General features: G+C 34.8%; 1 protein-coding gene across 1 annotated transcript in view; it reads left to right on the forward strand.

The window, feature by feature from the left end:
* Nucleotides 1-1,914: 1,914 nt before the first annotated feature.
* mrc2 (mannose receptor, C-type 2) overlaps nt 1,915-15,996 on the forward strand; it is an 85,723-nt gene continuing 71,641 nt past the window's right edge. The window contains exon 1 of the mRNA XM_087244207.1: nt 1,915-2,177. Coding sequence (XP_087100333.1) covers nt 2,066-2,177 — 112 coding nt within the window. The 5' untranslated portion in view covers nt 1,915-2,065. The remainder of the gene's footprint in view (nt 2,178-15,996) is intronic.

Below are 15,996 nucleotides of genomic sequence, written 5' to 3' on the forward strand. Positions count from 1 at the left end.
AATGCCTTAGCAACCACCTAGCAACCACTCAGGACACCCTAGCAACCACCTAGCAACACCTTAGCAACCACCTAGCAACCACTCAAGACACCCTAGCAACCACCTAGCAACGCCTTAGTAACCACTCAGAACACCCTAGCAACCATCTAGCAACCACTTAGGACACCTTAGCAACCACCTAGCAACACCTTAGCAACCACCTAGCAACCACTCAGAACACCCTAGCAACCGCCTAGCAACACCTTAGCAACTACCTAGCAACCACTTAGGACACCCTAGCAACCACCTAGCAACACCTTAGCAACCACCTAGCAACCACTTAGGACACCCTAGCAACCGCCTAGCAACACCTTAGCAACCGCCTAGCAACACCTTAGCAACCACCAAGCAACCACTCAGGACACCTTAGCAACCACCTAGCAACACCTTAGCAACCACCTAGCAACCACTCAGAACACCCTAGCAACCGCCTAGCAACACCTTAGCAACCACCTAGCAACCACTCAGGACACCCTAGCAACCACCTAGCAACACCTTAGCAACCACCTAGCAACCACTCAGGACACCCTAGCAACCACCTAGCAACGCCTTAGCACCCACTCAGAATACCCTAGCAACCACCTAGCAACCACTTAGGACACCTTAGCAACCACCTAGCAACACCTTAGCAACCACTCAGAACACCCTAGCAACCGCCTAGCAACACCTTAGCAACCACCTAGCAACCACTCAGAATACCCTAGCGACCACCTTGCAACACCTTAGTAACCACTTAGCAACTAGTCAGAACACCTTAGCAACTGCCTAGCACCACCTTAGCAACCACCTAGCAACCACTCAAAACACCCTAGCAACCGTCTAGCAACACCCTAGCAACCACCTAGCAACTAGTCAGACCACCTTAGCAACTGCCTTGCACCACCTTAGCAACCACCTAGCAACCACTTAAAACACCCTAGCAACCGCCTAGTAAAATGCTAATTCATGCTAGAATCATGCTAACAACATGCTAATTCATGCTAGAATCATGCTAGTAACATGCTAATTTATGCTAGATTTATGCTAACAACATGCTAATTCATGCTAGAATCATGCTAGTAACATGCTAATTCATGCTAGAATCATGCTAACAACATGCTAATTCATGTAAGAATCATGCTACTAACATGCTAATTCATGCTAGAATTATCCTAGTAGCATGCTAATTCATGCTAGAATCATGCTAGTAACATGCTAATTCAACCACTTCAAACTTTCAGATTCGGCTTTTCAAGCCACCATAAAGTTTGTCCTCAAACTTTAATATCTAGTTGAATTTAATCCATTTTGGAATAAGGCTGTAACATAAAAAAAGTGGAAAAAGTGAAGCGCTATGAATACTTTCCGTATGCACTGTATAGAGATATATAGCCTTTATAAAGTCTTGAGCACCTTGACAAAGTTGTAATCTTTAATTAATGTTTGACCACAAGTGTTTCAATTTAATAAAATTGTACAAAAACACCTGTGAAAATGTTAATCAACGATTTATTTTGAAACTCACTGGACAATACAGTTATTAAAACCATAACAAAAAATGAGAATTTTAATGGTTTCATATGTGGAGGCTTCAAAGTGCTTCGTTTTTGTTATTTTGAGTAATACTAGACTAGTAAGCAAATTCTAAACATTAAGTAACACTATTGATTTTCCCACTGAGGTGTTTCAAACTTCTGTAGAATTCTCAGCCCTGTGGACACTTAACCCGGGGTGTCGACTAGTCATTCAAACTTCTTTCTCCACCTTCCTCCACTTCACTTTCCTGGGACGTGTGTGTATGTATGTGTGTGTGTGAGAGAGAGAGTGTGTGTGTGTGAGCGAGCGTTGTGTGTGTGTGTTGGTGTGTGCAGTGAAAGTGAACGGTCTGCTCCGCTCATTCAGCGCGAGCTCATCACAGTCAACGCACACAGCGACACACGGACACCCTCAAAGAGCCCGTCTGTCCTCCAGCAGCCCAGCCTCTCCTTCACCGGGATAGGGGAAAACAGCCGCTTTTCCTCCCCACAACCTCCACCTTTCCGCGGGCATGCATCATCAGCACCGGGAGCGCCGCTGGAGTCGCGCGTGGATCAGCGTTTGCAGATGCACTTTATATTTATTTCTAGTTTTGAGCCTGGAGCGGAGCGCCGTGCACTCAGGTAGGAAACATTTACCCTTCGTTATCACTTTTTCTTGTTTTTCCCCCCGACTGCTCCGTCACTTGCCATGCTTATGAGGTGTTTTGTGATTTAAAAAGTAATGGTAATGAAGTGAGACTTGGCTGTATATTGGGGTGCTGTTGTGTTTTGTTGGCTCCGGCTGCTCTGATGTGAAGGAATGCCACGAAAGTCCAAACTCTGAGTGGAACCAGATGTGGGAAGAGGAAGAGGGAACGGGGGAGGGGAGGGCGAGAGCTGGTGGTGGGGAGATTGATTCAACTTCTGCGACTCGGATCGTATGAGTCGATTCACTTAGAGATTTCTTCTGTCATTTGTTTTTCAGAGGACCTTTTTTTGTGGGTTGGGTAGTTATGCCGGTAGGTGGCGACAAAACAGGTGTTCTTTTATAAATTATTTGTCAGTCGATGGCAAGTTTGTTTAAAGTGATAAAAGAATAAAAAACGGAAAATTGCCCCATAATTCACTCGCTCTCAAGCCATCCTTTTAGTATATGCCTTTCTTCTTTTAGATGAATGCAATCAGAGTAGTTTAAATATTGTCTTGACCATTATAAACTTTAAAGGCTTAGCCCAAATGTACTTGGTCACTACACCCCCATTTTACCCTGTTTATTTAAGCCATAATATACAACGTTTCTGGACAGTATTTGAATTAAAAAAAGAAGTAGCCTACCTAGTACCCAGCATAAAATAACAGTAGCTAGCAGACCTAATATTTTAGTTACAGGTTTGGCAATCCTAACCCTCTGCATTTATGTTTTGGTGAGCTATCAATGTATCAAAAACCTGAGAAACTTGGGTTTCATTTCGATAGTGATCTGAAATTAATCACACAAGTAAATTCAGTTGTTAAATCCAGTTATTTTTCATTTATGACTTGTGGCAAAAGTAAAGTCGTTTCTCTCTTTTAATGACCTTGAGAAGGTGATCAATGCTTTTATTTTGGGAAGACTTGACTATTGCAACTCTCTGTATGTGGGTATTAGTCGAAATGCCCTGAATAGATTGCAATTAGTACAAAATGCGACTGCGAGACTTCTGACAACAAGTATGAGCACATATCCCCAGTTCTTTCCTCTCTGGGCTGGCTGCCTGTTAGGTCACGGATTGATTTTAAACTATTAGTTTTTGTTTTTAAATCCTTAAATGATCTGGCACCACCCTTTTTATCAGACCTCCTACATGAGTATAGTCCTGGTAGGGCACTAATTTCTTCTGAGTTTATTCTTTCGGTACCAAGGTCCCGGTGTAAGCGAAGTGGGGATCTGGCTTTTGCTGTTATCGCCCCAAAACTCTGGAACGAGCTTCCACCCCGCATCATACACGCTCCAACTATATCTGTTTTTTTAAAAAGCTTCTGAAACTCCATCTTTGCTCTTTAGCATTTGAGCCTTTTTAATGTTGAGGGGTTTGCCTTAATTGTTGTGTATGTGATGTAGGTTTTATTTGAACTATTATTGATTGTGTTCAGCACTTTGGGCAATGTTGTGCTGTAAAAAATGTGCTATATAAACTTTAACTAACTAACTAACTAACTAACATCTCGGCAGAGTCAGCATGGTTGGAAAAGGTGGTTGTATTCCTGATAAGAATATTTATTGTTGTCAGACTCCACTTTCACATAAATAAACGTGAATTAATACATCTAAACTTACAGCTAATCAGAACAGTCTGTGCCATGTCAAATGCCAGTCTGTGTTATGTCAAATCGCAGGCAACTACAAAAATCTGAGGTAAATCTTAAATGAATCAAAAAAAGGTAGCCAGATTTTGTTGCATGTGCAGTTATTTACAAACAGTAACCCAACGTTCTCCTCACAATATTCAACAAGCTTACTTTGATAAAAAAAAAAAAGTGCATTTTTGTGGCGGTGACACGAGTGCTGCGTTGAGTGATTGACAGGAGGCATGGCTATGCAGGACCACGGTGTGTGACGTAAGCTTGTTTTAAGGAGAGGAGAGAAAGCGCTTGCGGCCGTGGAGCTGTGTTCGTTGAAATCTCTCAAATAAGCAAGAGATCAAGAAAGCCCAGCTGATATTGTGTTATCAATCCTGTGGGAAAGCAATATTGAACTCATTGAAATATTTCTGCATAATGTGTTTTGGTAAAACTTAACAAATCCAAATGATTCAGGGCCTCTGATAAATCATTCATTGCTGAAGCCACCCCAATGCTCCGCCCCTGATCTTGACTCTTTCATGCGGTTAATGGTGTTGCATAGCGGCCTTTTTTTTAAGCTTCCAAAAACACAAAAACTCCATTGTAAAAACCATTTACCATCAGGGGGTTAACAGATGTCTTATTAAGTAGATTAATATATTTCAAATTTAATTTAATTTAAATTAAACTCGGTTCAGGCGGCTGTCGAATTTGAGTTCTCGACAACTTCTTGGCTAATCTGCCTTTTTATTTTTGACACATGATGTAAGATGTATTTTTACATCTATCTTTTGCAGGAAGTTTTGGTTTCTTGGAATTCCTGGTCTGTTTACTCCATCTCAAACAATTATAGCTCTGCGAAGAAATATCAAAACAGCTCTTCTTTTTCTTTTCCACCTATATTTGTAATGGATCTTTCCAATCTGGTAAATTTCCAAATAAAATGAAAATCGCAAAGATAATTCCACTTTATAAATCTGGAGATAAACACTACTTTACAAATTATAGACCAGTTTCTTTGCTATCTCAGTTTTGTTTTTGTTTTTTAATTTGGAAAAACTCTTTGTTGAAAGGCTTAATAATTTCATAGAAACGCATAACCTTCTGACGAGCAATATGGTTTCAGGAAAAATAGATTTACATCTCTGGCATTAACAAAAACTATTGAGAACATTACTAATAAGATAGATAAAAAAGAGAAGGTAGTTTGAATTTTTATAGATTTAAAGCAGGCATTTGATGCAATAATTTATAATATATTGGTAAATAAATTAGAAAAGGTATGGTATTTAAGGAGTATAGCCTTTCATTGGATAAGCAGTTATTTAAAAAAATATGCAACAGTTCGTGTAATCTGACAAAGTGATTTGACAGTCCTTAACAAAAATACTCCTTTACTCACCCTTTAGTGGTTTCAAGTCTTTTAAAATAAGCTTTTTTTAAAATAAATACATTGAAATCAATGGCTGCCAGAAGTAGTTCAAAGAAGAAAGTCAAAAATAGATTTTTTTCCCGGTGATCTATCCCTTTAATTTCAGCTTCAGTGCAGCATTTGACTTGTTCGGTGTTGTGTGCTTCTTGCTAGTCCACACTTGAATGCTATTTTCTCACTAAAAAGCAGAAAAACACTTGCTTTGAAAAGGCAAGTCTCGGAATGAGTCAGCGACTGCAAGAAACGATTCACTCACTTAAAAGGGGATTGCTCAGGATTTTGTCAGCTGCAGCAACACCATTAAACATTGCTTTTAGGTTTTACAGACTGTAAGGACAATTTTACCATTGAAGGGACAATCATTGTGTTTGTTTGCAGAAGCATGTTCTTGATTTCTCACTGCTCAGTTAACCTGTGTTCTCAAGCGCTTGATTCCCTCTGGAAACAGATGTGCCCTAAATATCCCGTTACACAATAGTGAGCTGCAGCTGAGGACTGTCTGCGTCTCTCGGTGGTCTTGTATAGTTTTTAGTGCTTCTCTCAACTTCACAGTCCGGCAGAGACAGGAGAGGTTTTTGCACCTCTGTGTCAGCAACTGTCACAGACCTATTAAAAAGGAAAAAAGGGTTAGGAAGAACAGAGCCGGGTTGTTAGACAAGCTAAACATACGTCACCGAAGACCCTGCTGCAGTTGCAGGCTGATGGAAATCAGATTATTAATTTTGAATCAATGATTTTCCTTTTCTTCTCATTTTCAAATATAGTGCTTTTTGACACATGTCACATCTAGCTTTGACACTAGCATAACCTGTTGAATTGATTTAAATTTTTTTTTTTGGTAAAATTATTTTTAGTTTAAGAGTTTTAATGACTAAAAGCTGTTAATTCCATCTATTTATTATGTAATATTTAAAATGAAATACTTAATTTTAAATCCAGTTGCAGTTTATATATATATATATATATATATATATATATATATATATATATATATATATATATATATATATATATATATATATATATATATATATATATATATGAATGATTGTGCTTTCAATAGTGACTTTTATCAGGCATTTACCAGTATTTAGAATATTGCCCTTCATTGTGGGACAGTAGTCTCAAACTCAATTCCTGGAGGGCCACATCTCTGCATAGTTTATCTTCTACCACCTCCAACTCACACCTTCTTAATAGTCTCTGGTAGTCTTGAACACCTAGATTAGGTGGATCACCTGTGTTTGATTATGGTCCTTCAGAAATCCAGTTTGAGTCATATGTTGTAGGATTTTCTGACAGAAATTAAAGCTTTTTTTTATTATTTATTAAAAAAATGTAAATATTTTTAAATTGCAAATTTTTGGTAAGGCTCTTTGTAGATTATATAGAAAAGAAGTAAAGTAGTTTAGTTACAATTTAGCCTCATTTAATGACTATTAGATGCTTAAGATAATTAATTTTGTTTGTGAGCGACTGAATTAGAAACTTGTTCTTTATTCATTTATTATTTAAAATATTGATAGACATTGATAAAAAGATAGACAATGTCATAGTGAAAAATTATTTAATATTATTATTATTAATAATACTTTGCAGTTTATAATAATAATGATGATGATAGTTTAATCGTTTTTGCTATGTATATTTGGGCATTGTTTAGAAATTTTGGGCATTTCAATTTCATTTCATTTTCAATTTTAAACCCTACCCAGCGGGGCACCTTGATGTCAAAACAAAATAGAAAAAAACACTTAAAAAAATCAATAAGACTAATCGATGTGACTACCTTGATGTCAAAATGACAATGATCAAATTGACATCTAACATTTGTGTCAAAAAGCACATCAAAATAACTTGCAGTACTGTCCTGTAATCGATTCTTTGACATTTTTTTAAGCCAATGTTAGACGTCAATTTGATGTCTATTTGACATTAAAGTTTTTTACATGCATTGTAGCGATCCAAATTCTAGTGTAAATTTGTAATGCAAAGCTTTCAGATTAATAAAACCTATTTTGTCCTAATTTTGGTGGTTACAAGGGCATCATATATATATATATATATATATATATATATGAATGATTGTGCTTTCAATAGTGACTTTTATCAGGCATTTACCAGTATTTAGAATATTGCCCTTCATTGTGGGACAGTGGTCTCAAACTCAATTCCTGGAGGGCCACATCTCTGCATAGTTTATCTTCTACCACCTCCAACTCACACCTTCTTAATAGTCTCTGGTAGTCTTGAACACCTAGATTAGGTGGATCAGCTGTGTTTGATTATGGTCCTTCAGAAATCCAGTTTGAGTCATATGTTGTAGGATTTTCTGACAGAAATTAAAGCTTTTTTTTATTATTTATTAAAAAAATGTAAATATTTTTAAATTGCAAATTTTTGGTAAGGCTCTTTGTAGATTATATAGAAAAGAAGTAAAGTAGTTTAGTTACAATTTAGCCTCATTTAATGACTATTAGATGCTTAAGATAATTAATTTTGTTTGTGAGCGACTGAATTAGAAACTTGTTCTTTATTCATTTATTATTTAAAATATTGATAGACATTGATAAAAAGATAGACAATGTCATAGTGAAAAATTATTTAATATTATTATTATTAATAATACTTTGCAGTTTATAATAATAATGATGATGATAGTTTAATCGTTTTTGCTATGTATATTTGGGCATTGTTTAGAAATTTTGGGCATTTCAATTTCATTTCATTTTCAATTTTAAACCCTACCCAGCGGGGCACCTTGATGTCAAAACAAAATAGTAAAAAACACTTAAAAAAATCAATAAGACTAATCGATGTGACTACCTTGATGTCAAAATGACATCAAATTGACATCTAACATTTGTGTCAAAAAGCACATCAAAATAACTTGCAGTACTGTCCTGTAATCGATTCTTTGACATTTTTTTAAGCCAATGTTAGACGTCAATTTGATGTCTATTTGACATTAAAGTTTTTTACATGCATTGTAGCGATCCAAATTCTAGTGTAAATTTGTAATGCAAAGCTTTCAGATTAATAAAACCTATTTTGTCCTAATTTTGGTGGTTACAAGGGCATCAAAGTGTGGATGTCACAGTTTTGACCACATGGGTTTGCATCTTGACTTATTTTCTGACGTCTTGATGTTAATTTTGATGTTATTTTGACAGGGTTGGCAAAACTTATTTATAGTAAATAAATAGAATGGTTCAGTTACATTTTAGCCTCATCAGCTTTTAAATTAATATACAGTTGAAGTCAGAATTATTACCCCTCTTCGCCTAGCTAACCTAATTAACCTTGATAAGCCTTTAAATGTCACTTTAAGTTGTATAGAAGTGTCTTGAAAAATATCTAGTCAAATATTATTTACTGTCTTCATGGCAAAGAAAAATAAATCAGTTATTAGAAATAAGTTATTAAGACTATTATGTTCAGAAATGTGTTAAACAGAAATAAACAGGGGCTTATAAAGCAGGGGGGGCTAATAATTCTTACTTCAGACTTCAGCTCTATACATAATATATATTATAATATATTTCAGAGCTTTTACATTAAAATAAAAAAAAATTAGATTATTTATCATGTTTGCTAATTTATTGATTGATTCATTCACATCTTTGTATTTTGTGACCCCCCCCCCCCTTTTTTTTTTTTTAAATAAAAAGTCATTTTATTAACACTTTTAATAAAGTCATATATTGTCTGGGTTGGTGTTGTATATTACAATAGAAAACCCTTGCAATATACTGCCAGGACATTTTCTGTTATTTTACAGACTTATTTCTCTTTATATCATTTCTTCTACACTACCTGACAAAAACTTGTTGTGGATCCCAGTTGTAAGAACAACAAATTATATCTTGACTTCTAGATGATCATTTGGAAAACTGACAGAAAGTGGATATTTCACATGAATCATTTGTTGAGCTGCATCCCAATCATCACAATACTGCAGAAGACCTATTGAAACCTGTATGGACTCAAGGTTCACAGAAATCAGTCGTGTTTGGTGAAGGAAAAATCATGGTTTGTGGTTACATCCAGTATGGGGGTGTGTGCAAGAGATCTGCAGAGTGGATGATAACATCAGCAGCCTGAGGTATCAAGACATCAATTCTGCACATTACATTACAAACCACAATAGAGGACAAATTCTTCAGCAGAATAGCGCTACTTCACAAACTTCAGCTTCCACATCAAAGATTCTGAAAGCAAAAAAGGTCAAGGTGCTCCAGGATTGGCCAGCCCAGTCAACAGACTTGAATGTTATTGAGCATGTCGGGGGTAAGATGGAGGAGGCATTGAAGATAAATCCAATAAGTCTTGAAAACCTCTGGAAGTCCTGCAAGAACACTTTTTTTGCCATTCCAGAAGACTTTAATAATAAGTTATTGAAGTCGTTACAGAGATGTATGGATGCAGTCATTCAAACTCACTGAGTCATACACAATACTCATTCTGTTTCCACTGCACCATGACTTTATATTCTATACTGTACATTATTTCTGTTAAGTGACAAGACTTTGGTCTAAGCAAATTACTGATTACAAATTACTGTCCTAATTAAATAATTAAAAATCAAGGCATGATCATATTTTATTCTGGTCAAATAAGCATAATAGAGGCCGCTGCCTTTCTTATGAGCCACTTCTGATACCAAATGATCAACTAGAAGTCAAGTTATTATTTGTTGTTCCTAAAACTTGGATAGGCCACACTTTATCAGGTATTGTACAATATATTTCAAACTACTAAAACGTCAATAAAAGTTACTTTGTTAAACTGTAGAGTTGAATTTTCAACATCAAACATCAACAGCAGAGCTCAACATCCCATAATGCAATTCACAACCGCAAATAAACGGAAAACCCTTGTGAATCAAAATACGGAAACTATTAATTAACAGATATTTCTTTACAGGGCATGCTTTTAGTTTTGCGCATGGTAAGATCTCAGGCCGTAGCTCTAACTAGGTGAAGGTTTCAGTATAACGGGAGCAGAGAAGCAGAGAAACAAACACCGGGCGGAATTTCCTGTGTGTTGGTCAATCTCTGTGTTTACAGAATAAAAGGATCGTCTATACAAAACCCTGACCTCTTTCTGCACCCTTACTTTTGCTCGCTCTCTCCTGCCTCCCAGCTGGCCCGTTACCTTCCTCCCCCCTGACTGCATCTCTCTCTTATTACCCTCCTCCAAAAACGGGGAAGGGAGAAACAAAAATACATCTGTCATAATAATAAACGTTTAGCTTTGGAAGCTTAGAATCAGGGTTCAGGAAAACCATATACCACCGCATGACTAAGCTCATACTCCCTTAAACAGACTTCAGTCCTCCACTGAGAGCCGTTTCTTTGCTTTTTACCATTTTCTGGTGTCCTTTTGTGTACGTGTGTTTTTGTTTTTCATGGCATATTCAGAAGCTAACATATGCTGCTGTGGATGGGAGTATGCTAAATTCTTGCAGTTTTACCAAGTTGATCTGAAAAATCGATGCTAAAAATAAGCATTCAATTAAATGTTTTGTATTTTGTGACTCACAGGTGTTTTTACAGTTTCAGATTGGATAATGGGACTCTGATTCTGTCTCTGCATTTACAGTTTGAAACACTGTAGTGTATAATACTACAGTGCTCAGCGTAAATGAGTACACCCCCTTTTAAAAAATATTTGTATTACTCAGTGAATATAAACAGAAAATGTTGGTGGCATTTAAACAAAAAAATCATACTAAACCATTATATTAATTTAAATGAGAGTTTGGTCAACTCACATCTGTTACGTTCATAAGTTAGTTTGATTTTTGGTTATATATTTTCTTTTTTTTTTTGAGCACCACTTTTGTCCTCTTCCCCTGAGGGGTTTATTGTTTTTGGATTATTTTGTTGGTATAAATTGAATGTAGTTTACCTTTTGTGGTTATTTGTTTTTATTGTAATCTATATCATTCTTCTTTATTATTACAATTTTCTGTTTATCTTTGATTTTTGTATATATAATTATTCTCTTTTTGTCAGTATTTTGGTTGATGCATGGTATTTTTCTCCCATACTACACAAAATTGTCACTATAAATGTTACTTCAGTTCCTAAATTAACATTGAGAAATTGTAACAACATCTTTAGGAAAAGAAAGATAATAAATTTTAACAAGTTATAGAAAAAAAAATTACAAACTACAAAATTTCAACAGGCAACGCAGTGGCGCAGTATGTAGTGCTGTCGCCTCACAGCAAGAAGGTCGCTGGTTCGAGCCCCGGCTGGGTCAGTTGCCGTTTCTGTGTGAGGTTTGCATGTTCTCCCTGTGTTTTACATATTTTTTAAATTAGTCTTGATTTGTTTGTTTTTTCTTTCCTGTTTATTTAAATTTAAATTTCTCAGTCTAAGGTCTAAGTTTTGGACTGATCTAAAGTTGTTTTTTGTTAGATTATTTCCAATTTTGGCTTTAGTCCTGACTAATCTAATGTACAGTTGAAGTCAGAATTATTAGTCCCCCTTTTAATTTTTTCCCGTTTTTAAATATTTCCCAAATGATGTTCAACAGAGTAAGGACTCTTACAGTATGTCTGATAATATTGTTATTTGCTTTATTTAGGCTAGAATAAAAGCAGTTTTTAAGTTTTTAAACACCATTTTAAGGTCAAAATTATTAGCCCCTTTAAGCTATATATTTTTCAATAGTCTACAGAACAAACCATCGTTATTCAATAACTTGCCTTACCTGCCTAGTTAACCTAATTAACCCAGTTAAGCCTTTGAATGTCACTTTAAGCTGTATAAAAGTGTCTTGAAAAGTGTCTGGTAAAATATTGTTTACTTTAATCATGGCAAGGATAAAATAAATCAGTTTTTGGAGATAAGTTACTAAAACTATTAAGTTTAGAGTTTAGAAATATGTTAAAGTCTTCTCTCCATTAAACAGAAGGGCTGATAGTTATGATTTACACTATATATACATACATTTATATGTATATATGTATATGTGTGTGTGTGTGTGTGTGTGTGTGTGTGTGTGTGTGTGTGTGTGTGTGTGTGTGTGTGTGTGTGTGTGTGTGTGTGTGTGTGTGTGTGTGTGTGTGTGTGTATATATATATATATATATATAATTATATATAATTATTATTATTATTGTTATTATTATTATTATTATTATTATTATGTATTAATATATATTATTGTAAAGCATCCTTTAGAAAATATAAATTTAAAAGAGAGATCTGTGTGGGGTGAACTCATTTATGCTGAGCACTGTGATTTATATAAATAAGTCTGTAAATGAACCGTTGTACTGGAAGCTCATTATTGTTGTTTGTTCTGTAATCCAAACACAGTCTCATGGCAATTCATAACTTTTTGGTTCTAATTCATATGAATTTGTGTGATCTCATTTGTACAGTTGAGTATGATTTGCTCATCCCCCAATGACCGTTGGGTTGGGTGCCACGCCTCCTTTTTAAAATCGTACATTTTATGTTGACTGATGAACTTGCACAAATTCGTATAAAATAGCCACAAACCTGATAAAACGTGAAATAGTCATATTTCCTTGAGATCAGGGGTGTAATGCATGTGATCAGTTTAGGTGATGCATAATTGCAACCTACGAAAAATGCAGATAAAAAAAAACTTTTTAACATCTGAATAAAAAATTCTATTAATACAAATGAAAAGCATAAATGAACTAATGTATTACAAAAAAGTAGTTTTTTTTAATCAACACAGGCTCATTGAAAATGCATGCTTCAGCCTTCATTTTTTGTGAAATCGCAAAAATATACTTAAACATCCCCTTGACTACAGTTTCTAGGTATATTTAATACTAAATATTTCTTTACACAGCAATTATATTTACAGGGATATATTATTGCTAATACGCAGTATTTAGTGCATAATATTTCACTAGTTATTTTATAAAATGCTAGTATTTTGTTTAAAGTTCAATTTAAAGGCTTAATTAATTAGGTCAATTAGGTTCACCAGGCAAGTTGGGTTAATTAGGACAATGATGGTTTGTTTTGTAGCCAATCAAAGGAAAAAACAAAACAAAAAGTAAAAGTAAAAAAAAAAAAATTATAATTTTATTTAAATAATAATAAAATAATATTCATAATTTATTTATTTATTGTTTTATGTATTTATTTATTTGTTTATTTATTTTAAAATAACATTTTCTCTACAATGGCCTAATAACATTGACCCTTAGCAGTTTTTTTTTACATTTTTTTTATTTGTTTGTGTTTTTTTTTTATTTAATGTAAACAATACGTTCTCCACAAGAAAAAACTGTGATTGGAAATTCTTTGAAAAAAAAAAAAAAAACCTAGCTCTGTTAAACAATATTTATAAATATTGAAATTTAAATATTTAATAACAGTTTTGCACTAATAATTTTGACTAAATTAGCTTTATTACTAATAAAAATACACTCAACCAGAAACAAGTTGTCAGTTGTGATGAGATGGCTTTGGTTCTTGAATAACTCTTATATGAAGTATATGAAAAAAACAATACTTCATGTAAGAGCTATTCAAGAACCAAAACCCGAATGATTACATCTCAATATTATGGCTACTGTTGTGCAAGTAAAACAGTTCACTTCAATCTAATGAATAATTGAATATTTTTATAATAATTTAACGCCTATTGTCAATTATTTCTCATTTAGCAATCTCTCCTGTCTGTTGGTATAATGGTTTCAGATCCCACTTTGAGCCCTGAGAAAACAATTCATTTCAAACGCTTCACAGTCTGCGACGAAGAGACAAATTGCGCCCACGCTAGTTATATCGATGTCATCATCAGTATATTATGCAACCAGTGATCGCAAAAACAAGCATCATCCGTGCCATGTTATATTCGCATCTCCACCATCTGGAAGGTGGTGGTTAAGGAGCTTTCATGCCAAACCCACAACCAGTTTCTTCCTGTAAGCTGTCAGCCTCCTCAATAACTGTCTGACAAGCTTCAGATAGACTCTTTGATCACACACACACCCATGCTGATTTACAGATGCTTTATCACCACCGTCTGGAATTATCTGTTTTATTTGTCTCCGTATGCTCTGTGTGTGCATTAATTACTAATCATGTGACATCCTGTGCCAGCTGTCATGGGTATTTTTTGTGTTGTGTGTTATGCAATAGTTCTGGAAGTAAGCTGGTATTTAGGGGACTCTTTTGTTTAAAGCAGTGATTGATTCCTCTGTGGGAACCTTGTTTAAAGTAACATGCTTTTCTCAAGTGCACAACAGTGAGAGCTCTTGGCTATTAGAGCTTTCTTTGCTATGAATATGCTGTAGTGAATGTCTATTATTATGCTTGTTCTCCCCGTTTTCGTGTGGATTTCTTCCGGGTGCTTCGGTTTCCCCCACAGTCCAAAGACATGCGGTATAGGTAAATTGAAAAAGCTAAAATTGGCCATAGTGTGTGTAAGAGTGTGTGGGTGTTTCTCAGGGTTGGGTTGCAGCTGTGTGCATCCGCTGTGTAAAACATATGCTGGATAAGTGTATGATTCATTCTGCTGTGGTGACCCCTGATTAATAAAGGGACTAAGCCAAAAAAGAAATGAATGAATTATTATTATTATTATTAATATTATTATTATTTGTAGTAGTAGTAGTTGAAAACGTAGTTGTTGCATTACTCAATGCTTCTTCCATTAAATTATACTTTTTCTTGACTGAGTTAGAGAAGCTAGAACATTCTTATTGTTATTCATAGTTTTCTTTTTTGTAGCCATCTTTTTCTTTGTAGTCTTCTTTTGTGCAGTCTTCAGTGTTGTCATCATCTTCATTGTAGTCTCCGTAGTCTTCTTAGGTGTTTTTGTAGTTTTATTCATAGCCTTTTCGTGGTTCTCTTTTTCATAGTCTTCATAGTTCCTTTGTAGTCGTTTTTTTCGTAGTAGTCTTTTCTTCTTTATAGTCTTTGTAGTTGTTTTCCTCGTAGTAGTCTTTTCTTCTTCGTAGTCGTGTTTGTAGTCTTTTCTTCTTTGTAGTCGTTGTAGTCGTTTTCTTTTTTGTAGTCTTTTCGTCTTTGTAGTCGTTTTTGTAGACTTTTTCATAGGCTTCATAGTTATTTTGTAACCGTTTTCTCCGCAGTAGACTTTTCCTTAATAGTCTCTTTTTGTAGATTTCTGCGCAGACTTCTGTGTAGTCTTCTTCATAGTCTTCATAGTGATTTTTTCATAGTTGTTTTGTAGTCTTCTTCATAATTCTTTTTTTCTATTCTTTGTACTTCATAGTTTCCTCGTAGTTGTCTTTTTCTTCATAGTTTTTATCTTCATAGTCTTCTTTTTTGTAGCATTCTTCATATTTTCTTCATAGTCTTTTTTATAGCATTCATTAAATTTTCTTTATAGTCTTCTTTTTTGTAGTGTTCTTGTTCATAGTCCTCTTCACGGTCTTCTGTGCAGTCTCCTACATAGTCTTCTTTTTTTCTTCAGTCCTACTTGTAATTTGTAGTGTTCTTCGTAGTCTTCTTCATAGTCTTTGTAGTTTTCAAAGTCTTTATAGTCTTTGTAGTCTTTTTGTATAGTCTTCATCATAGTCCTCTTTCTTAGTAGTCTTCCTCTTGGCAGTCTTTTTCATAGTCTTTGTGGTCTTCTTCTTAGTCTTCTTAATCTTTGTAGTCTTCTTCATAGTCTTTGTAGTCTACTTCATTGTTTTCTTCTTTGTCTTTGTAGTCTTCTTAACTGTCTTTTTCGTAGT

The sequence above is a fragment of the Danio rerio genome, chromosome 3, assembly GCF_052040795.2.
Source record: "Danio rerio strain M-AB ecotype USA chromosome 3, GRCz13ab, whole genome shotgun sequence".
NCBI lineage: Eukaryota > Metazoa > Chordata > Actinopteri > Cypriniformes > Danionidae > Danio > Danio rerio.